The sequence below is a fragment of the Elgaria multicarinata genome, chromosome 1 (genome assembly GCF_023053635.1).
Source record: "Elgaria multicarinata webbii isolate HBS135686 ecotype San Diego chromosome 1, rElgMul1.1.pri, whole genome shotgun sequence".
Lineage (NCBI taxonomy): Eukaryota > Metazoa > Chordata > Lepidosauria > Squamata > Anguidae > Elgaria > Elgaria multicarinata.
Window position 1 is genome coordinate 45864561 of NC_086171.1, and position 14436 is coordinate 45878996.

At 43.7% G+C, this 14436-nt stretch overlaps 1 protein-coding gene across 1 annotated transcript in view; it reads right to left on the reverse strand.

Annotated features, from left to right (window-relative positions):
• Window positions 1-7960: 7960 nt before the first annotated feature.
• RSU1 (Ras suppressor protein 1) overlaps window positions 7961-14436 on the reverse strand; it is a 91771-nt gene continuing 85295 nt past the window's right edge. The window contains exon 9 of the mRNA XM_063147610.1: window positions 7961-8121. Within this exon, the coding sequence (XP_063003680.1) occupies window positions 8019-8121 (103 nt within the window). The 3' untranslated portion in view covers window positions 7961-8018. The remainder of the gene's footprint in view (window positions 8122-14436) is intronic.

The window sequence follows — 14436 nt, forward strand, 5'->3', positions numbered from 1 at the left end:
AATCTAAGTTGAGTTGAGAAGCTTTATAGTTCAGTGTCAGAATGCATGGGATTTGATCCAGATTTATGCTGGACCACTTCCCTTATCCCCTTTAAGCCCCCTGAACACAGAGACTAAGTTTGCACAACACGCTAACCCACAGTGAGTGGTTGAGTGTGGGTTGTTGTTGAACCATGGGTTAGTGTGTTGTTTGAACTCAGGGCATTTCCCACTGGGTGGCTTGTTAACCCAGCAATGTGGCTTATGTTTTTCAAACCAGCCACTTTGAGAACCCTTTGTTGGGTTGTTGAGGGCGATTAAGATGCTACACTGCATGGTTAACAAGGCACCATGTGTGTTGTCTGAACCCAGTTCAGAAAACACGCTAATCCACAGTTCAACAAACAATCCATGGTTCAAAAATAGCCCATTTAAACTCAAAGTGTGGGTTAGCGTGTGTGAATAGCCCCAGAGAGTCAAGGCTCTGCTTTGAACAGTGAACAGGGGCTGGGAACAGTCTCTGACATGATGAGTTGTGAGCCAGAGTAAACATCCATGCCCTGGATGTTCCAGGGGTGTGATTCTTTACAAGGCAGACTCATAGGATGTCAAGACAGGTCTGAGCCTCAGGACCCTTCATTTCTGAAATTAAGCCTGTTGCAGGGCCTACTGAGTGTCCTAGAATATGAATCAAGAATACAAGGAGGACTTGAATTTGATAACAGCTTCATGGCGTGAGCAGTTTGGTAGAAAACCTGCACTATTGCATTTCATTTGCCATGCAACTGTCTCTCTCTTCTAGCATTTGAATTCCTGCTGCCAGATCAGAAGGATGCACTTTGCTCATTAGCTCATGGGCAGCCAAGCTGATAGGGATGGGGAGAAATTCATTCAGTGGTACTGAAGCAAAACTTATCCTTCGAAATCTGCACTTCTCCAAATTTTGCTATGGAGTTCACCAATTGAAAACAAAATGCACACAAACCTGCATATTGTAGAGTGGGGGTGAGGGCAGAAATGTTCAAAATTGCATCATATTTGTTAACAACAAAAAGAGTGTGTATCAGGCAAAAATGTGGGTATTAGGAGAAAAGTACACAATCATGCTTAGGAAATTTCAAGCGGATATTAAACAACAATTGTCCAAGTTCGTGATGAACGGGAGAAATGGAGAACCTGAAAATGACAGTTTCGTGCCCCCCAGAACACTTGGGCCGGATCTACACTATTGCTTTAAAGCACTTTATAACAGTTTTATAGCACTTTAAAGCAGTTAAAGCGCTTTATAACTGTTATAAAGCGCTTTAAAGCAGTAGTGTAGATCCGGCCTTGGTCTACAACCCCTATAATGCTTGACCATGGTTAATTGTTTTTTAGTTCCAAACTTTGGAAGGGCATCAGATTGCCTACCTCTGCATTAGATAAATACATCAGCAGGCAAGTAGAAGGATCAGGGTAGTTTCACACATGGCTGTGCATCCCTTGATGATGACTATTAGGTGGCTGTTTGAAGCACCTGCCCTAGAAAGTGATGGGTCTGAGTAGAGGCTGGGCCTGTTCAGACGACATGGTAAGGCCACTAACCCGTTTGCAGCAAATAGTTAGTGAGCATGTTTAAACTGTGGTCATGTAGCCACCATGGTTAGGAATAGTCCATATGACACTCTAAGGGCTCATCTACACCAAGCAGGATATTCCACTATGAAAGTGGTATATAAAAGGCAGGAGCCACACCACTGCTTTAGAGCGGTATTAAAGTGCACTGACAAATGTTGGGGCCCATGGAGACATACCTCATACCGCTTTCATAGTGTTATATCCTGCTTGGTGTAGATGTGTCATGGCCCCCAACAATTGTCAGTGCACTTCAGCACCACTATAAAGCAGTAGTATAGGTCCTGCAGTGCACTTCAATATTGCTATAAAGCAGTGGTGTAGCTCCTGCCTTTTATATACCGCTTTCATACCACTTTCATAGTGGGATATCCTGCTTGGTGTAAATGAGCCCTAAGTCTTGGTTCACTTGGCATGCTAAGCTTAAAGTGCTTAACCACTGTGGCTTAGCAGGTCATCTGAACAGGGTCATCCTGTTCCATTGGTGGGAATCTGTGAATCACAGTCAATCAGTGGTGAAGATGCTGTGGTGAGCGGGTCCACAGTTTGGGGTTTGAGTGAAACAAACAGGTAGCCACATAGCAGCTTTCTGGAAAGCATCTTGCACAGAGGCAGCCCTATGGGGCGATTTTTCAAAAGTAGTCTTTTGCCAGCTGCAGCCCCATTGAGTTTGCAGTGATGCAGATCCAGATGGCCTGCATGGCGAGCGGCTACGCGCACAAAGGTCTTCCATCTAGGGCAGCTTCCACGTGGCTGGATTTCAGGTGGACGCCATGCCGCTGTCTGTGCACAAGAACCAGGCCGTAGCTCATTCTCCATCGGTGTTTTAGGAACTCAACTATAAATCTTTCATCTCCATAGTGTTTACAAGACAACGCATCACTCACTGCCGAAGCTCAGCTTTGCTTTTGGTGTTTTTAAGGGCTTTATCATATTTTAAGCACTTCCTTCAGCAATTGTCATTGCATGGTTGCCTTTGAATTAGTCGGAGTCTTAATTGGTGGAGCAGATGCAAGAGCAAGGAGAGAGAGAGAGGGGAAGAAAAAAATAATAAAGGAAATCCCTGCTGAATTTCCAAGGACGTGCCTGTCAAGTCTTTGGGAGATATTTGTGCTTCAGGAGAACTCTCTCTCTCTCTCTCTCTCTCTCTCTGTGTGTGTATGTGTGTGCATGTTGCGAGCAATGGAATTGATAAACAATAATGTCGACTATTTTGCTTTTTCTGCTCCAGCTAGCAATATCATACCCAGGGCAAGTCAAGGATGAACACCACATTTTGGATGTCTCCCCAGCCTGCCATTGTAATGATGCATAATATAGAGAGTGCTTCTGACAATTAAGTGTCCACTTTAGCCCAACAGTTGTAAGGGCCTCAACTTTAAGTCAAAGATTTGATTTTTGTGTCCAGCCTCAGAATAGATTACTATTGAGTTCCGGATCCACAGGCTACATAATAAGCAGCTGCAGCCCCATGAATGAGCAAGAACAAAATGAAAAAGCAAAGCCATCCATCTACATCGAAGGGCGCAATCCCGTGCATGTATAGACAGAAAAACAAAAGTCCTACAACTCTCAGTACATAGGATTGCACCTCAAAATTATTTCTAGGCCACTTTTAAGACTAAGATGTCCATCTGTAGATGCACTGGGAGAAGCAAAGCCTGACCCATTCTACTCCACATGCTTTGTAAGGTTTACAAACCTATGAAACTATCTCCTTTCTAGCCTAATCTAACCACCAGCAGCAGAGAACTCAGAACTGTTTTTTGTAGGGCATCATCTACATGCGGCATGCAACATCACGCCCACCATTTTTAAAAAAGGGGACGCAGCGCACAGGCCCATGCCAGGCATTGCCCAGGCAAGCGCCGCTCGCCTGCTTGCTCGGGCGGCGAGCGGCGCGATCGCACCCGCCCTGCCCCCTTGCCACCCCCCTTGCCATCCTTCTCCCCCCGTTAAAAAAAAAACCCACTTACCTTCTCCAGCTTCGGGGCGCACGCGGCCCCTTTAAAAAAAAATAAAAAATGGAGGACGCTGCAGGGACCCGACGTCCCTGCGCGTCCGACGTCTGGAAGCCTGGGCGAGGCGCGCTAACGTTAGCGCGCCTTGGCCCCGCCTCCATGCCGGCATAAGCCGGCACATCTAGCAAGGTCCTTAGTCTGGATACAACCCAGTTGTTATAGTGGTTTTAAATGTATGTGCATTTTACATGTCTCTGTGGTTTTAAAGTTTTTATCTTATGTGAACCACCCAGAGAGCTTCGGCTATGGGGCAGTATACAAATGCAATAAAATAAATAAATAAATAAATAAACACAACTGTCCCAATTTTCTGTCACTACTCAAACACTGCCTTCATTTTCTTCTGGTTATTGGTTTTTTTGCCTTGTTAAATTTTGGCTGGAGTTCCTAGAACTTCCAGAGTGGTAGCTGTTTAAGACTGTTACAGCAAAAACAACAAACAGACTTGTTGTATGAGTTGTTGGTTATGATTTGTTATTATGGTATGAGTACTTGATGAAGTGGATTCCAACCACAAGAGTTTAGGCCGTGTGTACATTTGTGAGGCTGCATTCCTTTACAAATTTTTGGTTCAATGGGACTTACTTCCAAAAAGACATAAATAGGATTGCACTGTTGCTACTTTGCTCTAGAATTTTTGCTGCTGCCCCTCGCTTGAATTGTCATTTTCGACATCTCCCCGGTATGGGAGCAGTTCAGTCTCTGAGGAGAGGGATGGACACATCCTGTCTCTAGTACATGCAGAGCTGACTCCAGGTTTTTGATGGCCGTACTATGGTCCAAAATCAATATAATTTACTCAGAAATGTCTTCAGATGTCTAAAATATGCCTTCAGATGTCTAAAGCAGGGTACCCAGAATTGTTGTTTTAAATGAATACTGTTGTTGTTTTTATACTGTTTTTATGTTTTTTAAATTTTTTATATACTTTTAATGTCTACTATTTTTAATTGTTGTAAACTGCCCAGAGAGCTTCGGCTGGGGGGGCGGTATATAAATGTAATAAAATAAATAAATAAATAAATACCCACAATCTAGACATCTAAAGGCATTTGTGTCATTTCAACTTGTTGCAAAAGGGATCCATAAGCAGGACTCAATGCTGGCTCCAGGTTTTGGGGGACCCCTGGCAAGACACCCCCAGTGGGCCTCCTCCCTCAGTGAGTCTACCTTCTCCACCAATGTCACTAGCTGGGAGGGCGCTGGGAGGGAGTCCTGCTTGTGGGTCCCTGGACTACAGCTGGTTGGCCACTGTGGGAACAGAGTGCTGGACTAGATGGAGCCTTGGTCTGATCCAGCAGGGCTCTTATGTTCCTCATCCTCTTTCACTTCATTGTTGCCACATGCTTGATAGAGAGCCAGTGAGCAAGTAGGTTGTGGCATTTACTGCTCCTCTGCCTCACCACCTCTGTTGTCTGGCCCAGAGTGAGAGGGAAGTGAACAACAGGTCACAATGGTGAAGAGGACGAGCAAATCCAGAGGGCTTTTGTCTGGGCTCCCCTTCTGGCATGTGGGCCCCCTCTATGCCAAACCCTTGCTGTTGGTCCTGAGTACACACATAGGGCTCATCTACACCAAGCAGGATATTCCACTATGAAAGTGGTATGAAAGTGGTATATAAAAGACAGGAGCCACACTACTGCTTTATAGTGGTATTGAAGTGCACTGACAACTGTTGGGGCCCATTGACACATACCATATACTGCTTTCGTACTGCTTTCATACTGCTATATCCTGCTTGGTGTAGATGTGTCATGGTCCCCAACATTTGTCAGTGCACTTCAGTACCACTACAAAGCAATAGTGTAAATCCTGCAGCGCACTTCAGTACCGCTATATAGCAGTAATGTGGCTCCTGCCTTTTATATACCGCTTTTATAATGCTTTCATAGTGGAATATCCTGCTTTGTGTAGATGAGCCCATAGATAAAACAGCGTGGCTTAACATTAAGACATCATTCAAGGTCCAGCACTTCAACTGTTCCTGTTATTTAATGTGAGACCATACTGGATTCTGGGCTGATATTTGTGCTTGCTTGCTGAATGATATGAAAGAAGTCTGCAACTGGTTGCTAAAAGCTTGAATTCAGGTGGGAGGGAAAACAGCCAGAAGGTCTTGACATTAGTGTCCCATTGATGAATACATTCCATCTCCACTCATCTTTTGTTTAGCTATTACGCTGCTACAAGCTGGAAACTCTACTTGCAATTTTATGCCATTTCCCCCACCACCACCCCTTTATGATGGAAAAACGGGGTGGGTGGGAAGGGATTATTTCAGTTATAGAAGAAGGCTGCTTAATCACTTCCAAACTATGGTTTCTAGGTTTGGATATGGTGCAGGCTTTATGTAGATAAAAATACCTCCTTTGGGCAAAATTCACATGCTAATTTAGCACAATCCTTCAAACCAACATTTATTTATTTTTTACATAGGAGATTAAATGCTATTTAAGGTTCCTTCTCTTGTTTGCTACATTAAAAGACAATTAAACATTGGCAGAAAGTTTTTTTTTCTTCAAATGAGAAAGTTTCTTCCAAAAATTGCATTTGGCAGCTGGTAGCCCTCCTCCAAGATAACGTTCTTGTTTTTTTCACCTAAATTTAGGGGGAGGGGGAAAGGATGGAGGGGGGGAGAACCTCAAGGAAAGAATTATGACACACTAACAAGAAAGAAGGGAAGCTGATTAAAATTTATCACATCTTACACAGAAAGCGTTATGCTTTAACTGACTTATGCTGAAAATAAGATACCATAGTAGTACGAAAAAAGGAAAATTAGACTTTTTGTGTGTCCTGTCCAGTTGGCTTTCCTTCTCGGAATCAGACACACTGAATGAAGGTTCAAGCTGAGCCCCATAGTTTCAGTGTGCCAGGTGACTGGGCCTGTTTTGGTTCTCCTTGATCCACATGTAATGAAAACAGACTAATGTGGCTAGACCTGAGATTCTGTGCAACTCACAGGGTTGACTTCTCCTGCTGCAAGAATGCCCATTTGGAAAAGGTCCTCAGCCTTTGCCCAGGACACTTCTTGCATCCAGGGTGGAAACTGAAGTAGCAGATCAAGAGAACTTAAAGCCATCAATTAGCTGAACCCTAACTAATGACAGTGATCATAGCTGTGATCACTAGTAATTCAGTGGTAGAGCAAAGCTCTTTGTCTGTGGAAGGTCCCAGGTTCAAGCCCCAGCTTCTCTGTCTAAAGCAGGAATGAAGAACATGTAAACTTCTAGATGTTGTTGGACTGAAACTCCCATCATTCCTTACCATTGGCCATACTGGCTGGGGCCAATGCGAATTGGAGTCCAGCCCTAGGTCCTCCACCTTGATTAAAAAGGATCTCAAGTAGCAATGCTGGGAAAGCCTTCTACTTGAGATCTTGGGAGAGCTAGTGCCAGTCGCAGAAGGTTGGACTGGGCTAGAGAGTGGGCTAACTCGGATATTGTCTCTTGAGGCTCAGATGGCTTCAGTGGCTGGGAATGCCTTTCACCAGCTTTGGCTGCTATGCCAGCTGCACCCATTCCTGGATCATGATAGCTTAGCCACAGTGGTACAGGCAGTGGCAACCTTAAGATTGGATTATTGTAATGCACTCTGTGTGAGGCTACCTTTGGGCTTGGTCCGGAAGCTGCGGCTGGTGCAGAAGGCAGTAATGAGGCTGCTAACTGAGGCCTCCTTTAGATAGCAAGCTACACCCTTGCTAAAAGAACTGCAAAAAGCCCCCAAAAACTTGGGACTAGGTTACCTTGTTACCTTGTATGCCATTGCATTTTATAATCATCGCTTTGTTACTTTTGTGGGAAATGGTATATAGGTCTGATGAAGTAAATAAATAAATGTCAGCTTTACATGTCCCCACGAATCCTTCTTTTAAAACTGTGTTTACCTACTCAAAACCAGTTTAGTTTTAATAATACACTCACAAAGATGTACCACACATAATTGAGAACTGAAAGAAATCAAATAATCTAAAGTGTCCTGAGGAGGAGGGGAAGGAAGGGAGAGAAGAGAGCAACATATGGTAGAAAAAGGAATTTTATTAACAAATTTAAGTATTGCATAAAATATGAAGGATACATGGTCTGGTGAAGCCATAAAGTGTAGCCAGCTGAGTGAATTAATTAAGCCAAAAAAAGGATGAAATTTCATACATGTTGCAAGAGTATATAAAGTGGCTTACGGTAGATTAGATGGCTACAGGATGTTAGTAGTAATTGGTGATGATTATAATAAGGGATTAATTAACCAAGGCAGTTTATAATTTGTGAATAGCCATGGATATAAAAAAGATATTCTTGCTTTTAGTTTATAAAATAACATTTTTTTTTGGTAAATACGTAAAATAATAAAAAATAGACTCATGCAAAACAAAGTATTTTAAAAGAGTGGTCTATCCAGTGCGCTTTATTTGTTCTTGGCAGCTAGAGGCTTACGACTGATCTTCTTGGACTTGTCGTTGTTCTTCTTTGGAGGTTCGGGGTTTGCTTGCATATGTCTCCCATAAAGGCTAGAAAAAAAGAACGCAAAAGAGTGTTGTTGGTCCAATCACCAAATCCAAAGCTTTCAAACGCAGCATATAAGACCTTTCCTCTACCAAAAAAGAAAAAGAAAAAAGCAAGAGCATCATTTCGTTCAATTTTATCAGTTTCATATGGATTGAAATTCCTACTCCCTCCAAAACGAGGCCTAAGAGTTTTTACACGGCAGTTGGGAGAAAAAAAGCAAAACAAAACAAAAACAGGCTCCTTACATTCTTAACCTTTGGAGACATTGACAAAAATTGGGTTGAACTGGCAAGACAGAGTGCCGATGTAAAGGAACGTGAGCTTGCTGCCATGCCAGAATACTCGAGGGCTTGATAAAGTGACACAGAGCAACGGTGTCAGACTCCTCTCTGGCTGCTCACACATGATGGATTGTCGGAAGAGAGCTACCAACACATCAATGCCACATTAATACAGACCCCTGATTAAATGTTGACGAAGTATCCTACAATTAAGATTGCTGGCACTCACAGGAAAGCTAAAATAGACTATGAGGCTGAAAGGGTTTACGCGGAAGACCAGGGAGCAATTAATGGATAATTTATGAGTAATTCCTACTTAAGCTGAAATTAAAAGCCTTCAAGACAAACCGGATGCAAATGTAAAGCTGCGTTGTTAACCAAGTGCCTTTTGGAAAGTGGCCTCGTGGGTTTAGGAAGGAAAAGATCCCTGCACTTCCTTGTGTCGAAAGTGGCTCCCATACAGACATAAACTACAGAAACTGCCCAAGAGAAGATGGGGGCCTGTTATGTTGCCATACATTCAGACTTCAGAAATTCTTATTCTTACCATTACCATTCTCGTAATAGGGAGGCTGGACTGTAGTTCAGTGGTAGAGAATATGCTTTGTATGAAAAACATCCCAGGTCCAATCCCAAGTACGGCTCGAAAAAAACTCTCCCTGAGATGCTGGGGAGATGATGCGAGACAGACAATACTGAGCTAGATCACGAGTCTCGACTCTCAGGCCCAAGAGCCAAATAGAGCCAGGGCCGGTGCCAGACTATTTTGCGCCCTAGGCAAGGCGAGTTACTTGCACCCCCACAAAACACTGCCGAATTCAGTGTTTCGATTCAGCTGTTCAAGAAGAGTTTCTGAACTATTATATTTTATTTTTCTTTTCTTTTTTCTTAAAACAGCTAATTTGTATAAAACTGTGACCTTTAAAGAGTAGTACTGCGTCCCTCTGAGGTCTGCGCCCTAGGTGTCTGCCTAGTTGGCCTAATGGTAGCACCGGCCCTGAATACAGCCCTCGTGGGGCATCCAGATGGCCACGTTCCTTCCCCAGGCCCTTTTTCCTGACCCCCTGATAGTATTGTGGTTTCCTGGCTTTTGTGCAGGTTTTTTTTCCTCCAAAAGGTTGAAATGCCTCTACGAAGTTTTATTTATTTATTTATTTATTTATTACATTTCTATACCGCCCAATAGCCGAAGCTCTCTGGGCGGTTTACAAAAATTATTGGCAATAGTTATTGGCAATAAAAGCTTTAAGCTACAATATACTGGTATGTTTTGGTTTCTTGAGCCCTGCTTCTTTTGCCTTCATCCCCACCATTGGAATGCGGGCCCTGAGAACTTCTCTGGAATGGAATTTGGCCCTCGAGTTGAAAGACGTTTAACACCCCTGAGTGGGATGGATCAACTGGGTCAGTATAAGGCAGCTTCATTTGTCCCTTATGAGTGGTTCACTCAACCAGCCTGGTAGCAGGTTTTGATGGGGTCTGATTGAGGAAACACAGGGTGCACCCATCCCAAAGGGCCTTTCACTGCCCATCTTGATGTTGGTCCATGCCCATCACTCCCATGGCACATGCCAAGAGGGAGGAAGAGAAACGGCCACATACATGTGTGCAGGAAACAGGGCAATGCCATGGAGTCTCAGAATACAGGAACTGGTAGATGCACTGCAGTGAGATTGCAAAGTCAAGGAGGTGCAGATGCTTAAAAGGAAGGGTGTACACTGCCATACAATTTGAGAATATGTTAATAAACATACAAATGTATCTGTATACAAGCCTGAATGGATTTAAGGTACAATCCATGGCCATGATCAAGAAGCATTTTGGACTCTGAAGCTAAACCAACACTGATATACCAGTGCAGTTCTCACTGTACTGTGGTTTCTGTTCTCCAACCCCCCCCCCCCCCACTTCACAAAACCTTTTATACCATCAGTCCTTCAAAGGGGAGTGGGCCTGATAGTGAAATGGAGGGTCTCCAAACATCTGGTCTCTCCAGCACATGCCACCCTATGATAGAATCTAGTTTTTTTCCAGTGAATTTTCTGGAAAAGAGAGATTCATAGATGTTAGAATGATAATGTGGTAGCAATGATGAAAAATAAGTCGTTAATGATTTGTAATGACAGGCTGGTAAGACAGATAAGGATTATAAAACAAATGATGAACAGGCAATCACTTATAGTGCATGGACACAATTTGATAGCACTGCCTGACTAGCATATCAACCCCTTGAGCATGGTGAGGTCAAAGAACCCCTTCAGCCAGGGACGGCACAAAATTCTATCTTCCGATTTGCCCTGATGTATGTGTGCATAGTATACAGCAAAACTGTCTGCTTTTAAAAAATATTTATTTATCAATAAAGCCAAATTTAAGGTAATCCTAACAGGGTTTAATTGGTCCTCCCATTACCTCTTTACATGCTTTGCACATTAGCAGTTGATTGTTAGAGTAGCCAAGTTAACATACTAGAATGCAAATGACTCCCTCCACAAGCACCAATTGGTGCAGAGATGTTAATTTTTAAACGGGACGCTCCGTGCAAATCTCCGTGGAGCAATAATGAGATTGCAGCATAATACCAAGATTTCATGTCTTTCAGGCATCTGTAATTATCCTGCGTGGCAACTAAAAAGTTGCTGGCGTTACAGTCGTAACTGATAAATGGCACCATCTTTCTCCAGAACAATACAGCCAGAGCTACGGTGCTGGGTGCCGCTTCCTCATTAAGGAAAAGGGCAAATAGTTTTCTAGGGGATTTTAATGTCAGCCTGAAAATACATTTGAAACCTTAGTAAGAAGGTTTTCCAGTTTTTGGTTTCTTCGCTGTAGAGCCGGTTATAACCACACAGTCTCCAACGAACACAAGCATATGTAATATGCAAATCTTGGAAAGAAAAGAAAAGAACCCGCCTCTCTCCAACTAGCCAAAGAGTCCTGCTACATTCTCTACCTTGTCCCACTGTGGGTAACAAATGAGAGCACACTGGCTGCAACAGCAAAACTAACAATAAGGGAGAGAGATGCTCATTAAACTTCATCATTCTGTCCACTTTAATGATGCCTTTACTTAATAAAAATTCCCTGAGCAGTTGCAGGGATATTAGGCAAGGTCTTTGGTTATGTATCAGGGGTCTAAGCTGTCACTAGCAAGCATGCAGTTCCAGAGGGCCGTTCCCAAGAGGAAAGAGCAAATACAGCCTCCTTTGTAATAAATGCAGAGAGAATCAATAACTGTAGCTTGGTACATTACTTAAGCATTTAAGAAAATAGGTGATCTGTCTAAATTAAAGTACGAAGTGCTAAATGCTGCAATTTAAAGCATAAATCACAAGGCCTGAGAACCTCGGACGTTGAAGCTATAAATCGTGTTATTAAGGTTTATAACTTTAACAAGGGCTATTAAAGGGGCTAGAAAAATGTGAAAATATGGCGAAAGTCTATTTTACCCCCTCCAGATAACTCCTTTTGCTAAGCACTGCAAAATGCAACCAGTGCACAGCTAAAATGAGCAAGGGGAAGAGAAACACTGAACAAGCTTAACATTTGTACAAACAGATTTGATGAATGTGGGGAAAATGTTCTACATGTGTGCATATGAGTTAGTTTCAGCTAATTTTGGATGAAAGAATCTCATGGGTTTTTTTTTTTTTAGTGGAGAGCACATGACTGTCTGATGAAGCCTTTTCCTTAGGTTATGAATATCTGGCAGTGCAAGATCCTACATTAGAAAAATGAGACTTTAGCCCTTAACATTATTTATAGTCAGATTTCAGTATGTCTCCCTAGGGGAAAATGCATTGCTTTCTCGCTGCATGGTTATGCCACACACTCAATACCGGAGAAAGCAGCATTTTAGGTGCTATAACAGCACACCCAAGTAGAATAATGTGCTGAGAAAAATGAAAAATATTCCTGCAGACTGCAGGATAAACACACCTCTCTCCTCTGGCTAGCCCCAGATAGATCTCACAACACTGCCTTAATGCCATGAGATTTTTTTTTTTTTTGGTCTATTGTAGGATAGTATACCTAGGTTTTTGAACCTTGGGCCCACTATAAAAGCTACATAGGTGCTTCAAAATGGAAAAGCATGAAGAGAGCTTCTCCACTTTACTATGATACTTGGTATGTTATACAAAGAATCCCTAAAACACAATTTGAAATCAATCAATCAATCTTGGATTGTGTAATTACAGCTGCAATCTTAAACACAGTTACTAAGGGCTTTGCTAGACCTGCCGGGATAAGCCGGCAGGGAGGCGGGGCTATGGCGCGCTAAGTTTAACGCGCGCCGCCCAGCCTCCTAGATGGCCGACCCGCAGGGACGACGGAAGCCCTGCAGCGTCGGCCATGTTTTTTTTTTTAAAGGGGCCATGTGGGGCCCGAAGCCGCCGGAGAAGGTAAGGGTTTTTTTTATTTAATCCCCCCCATCCGCCCCCCTCGCCGTCTCCTTCATCGCCCTCCGCCATCCCCTCGTCGTCTCCTTCGTTGCCCTCCGCCATCCCCTTGTCGTCTCCTTCGTCGCCCTCCGCCCCCCCCACCATCTCCTTCGTCGCCCTCCGCCATCCCCTCGTCGTCTCCTTCGTCGCCCTCCGCCCCCCCCACCATCTCCTTCATCGCCCTCCGCCATCCCCTCGTCGTCTCCTTCGTCGCCCTCCGCCCCCCCACCATCTCCTTCGTCGCCCTCCGCCATCCCCTCGTCGTCTCCTTCGTCGCCCTCTGCCATCTCCCCCCCCCGGATCACCCACCCCCTGGCACGATGGGCACAGTGCATCATGCCAGGTCCGTGGCTTTTCGCGGCTCCTCGCGAGTAAGCGAGGAGCCGCGAAAAGCCACGGAACTCTCCACACTTTCCCCAGCCCCGGCCTGAGGCCGGAGCTGGGGAAAAGGCGCGCCATAAGCGACTTCGCTTATGGCGGGTAAGACCAGGCCTCAGCGCGGCCTGTCTGCGATTCCCCTGTGCGTCATCTGGACGCACAGCAGGGAAGCCGGGTCAGAATGCGCGCTAAGGCCTCGTCTAGGAAGGCCCTAAGAAATATGTTCCACTGAACCCAGGACCACAGCAGGACTTGCTTCGAAGGACCATGAAGCATGAAATCTTTTCAAAAGTCTAGGGTCTTGATTCCCCAGATATTTGCCTGACAAAAATATAGCCCATAAAGCAAAATTGGAATAATAATTTAGTTACTTTGGTATTTGCATAAAATAATTCCTGTACACTGAGACATCCAAGTTCTATGCCCTTGTGGGCCCCTCCAGGTATTTACATCTGGGACCAGGACTCATCTCACATATGGTTTTTATTTATTTATTTATTTATTTATTTATTACATTTTTATACCGCCCAATAGCCGAAGCTCTCTGGGCGGTTCACAAATGGTTGGTCCTGTGATATTGGTATCCACAATGATTAAGCACATTACTGGTAAGAAGAACACATACATGTCTAGTGTGAAGTCACTGACGAGAGGTGGACAAGGAGAAGGGCCGTAGCTCAGTGGTAGAGCACCTGCTTTGCATTCAGAAGCTCCCAGGCATATCTCCCAAGTTTAGCTAGGAAAGTCTCCTGTCTGCAACCCCGGAAAACTGCTGCCGTTACGGCAGTCAATACTGAGTTACGTGAACCAATGGTGCAGAAGGGCAGAAAAGGACAATGAAAATGAACAAGGGGCTGGAGCATCTTCTCTATGATAGGTTTTATCTATTTATTAAAACATTTGTAAAACATAGGTTTTATCTATTTATTAAAACATTTGTATCCTATTATCACTGGGATCTTAGGATAGCATACGGATAAAATTAAGAACAATATCAACATAAATAATTTACACAACTAAAAACGTATTAAATCATTAACAAATTAAAAACTGTTTTTTGTTTTAAAAAAAGCAATAAAAACAATTAAAAACAATTAAAACTATGGGTAACCATGGTGAATTCAGGCCTCAAAGGCTATGATAAAAAGCCATGTTTTAACTTGATGCTGAAATGAACAGCTGGGATTGTTTAGCTCAGGAAAAAGGGAGGCTAAGG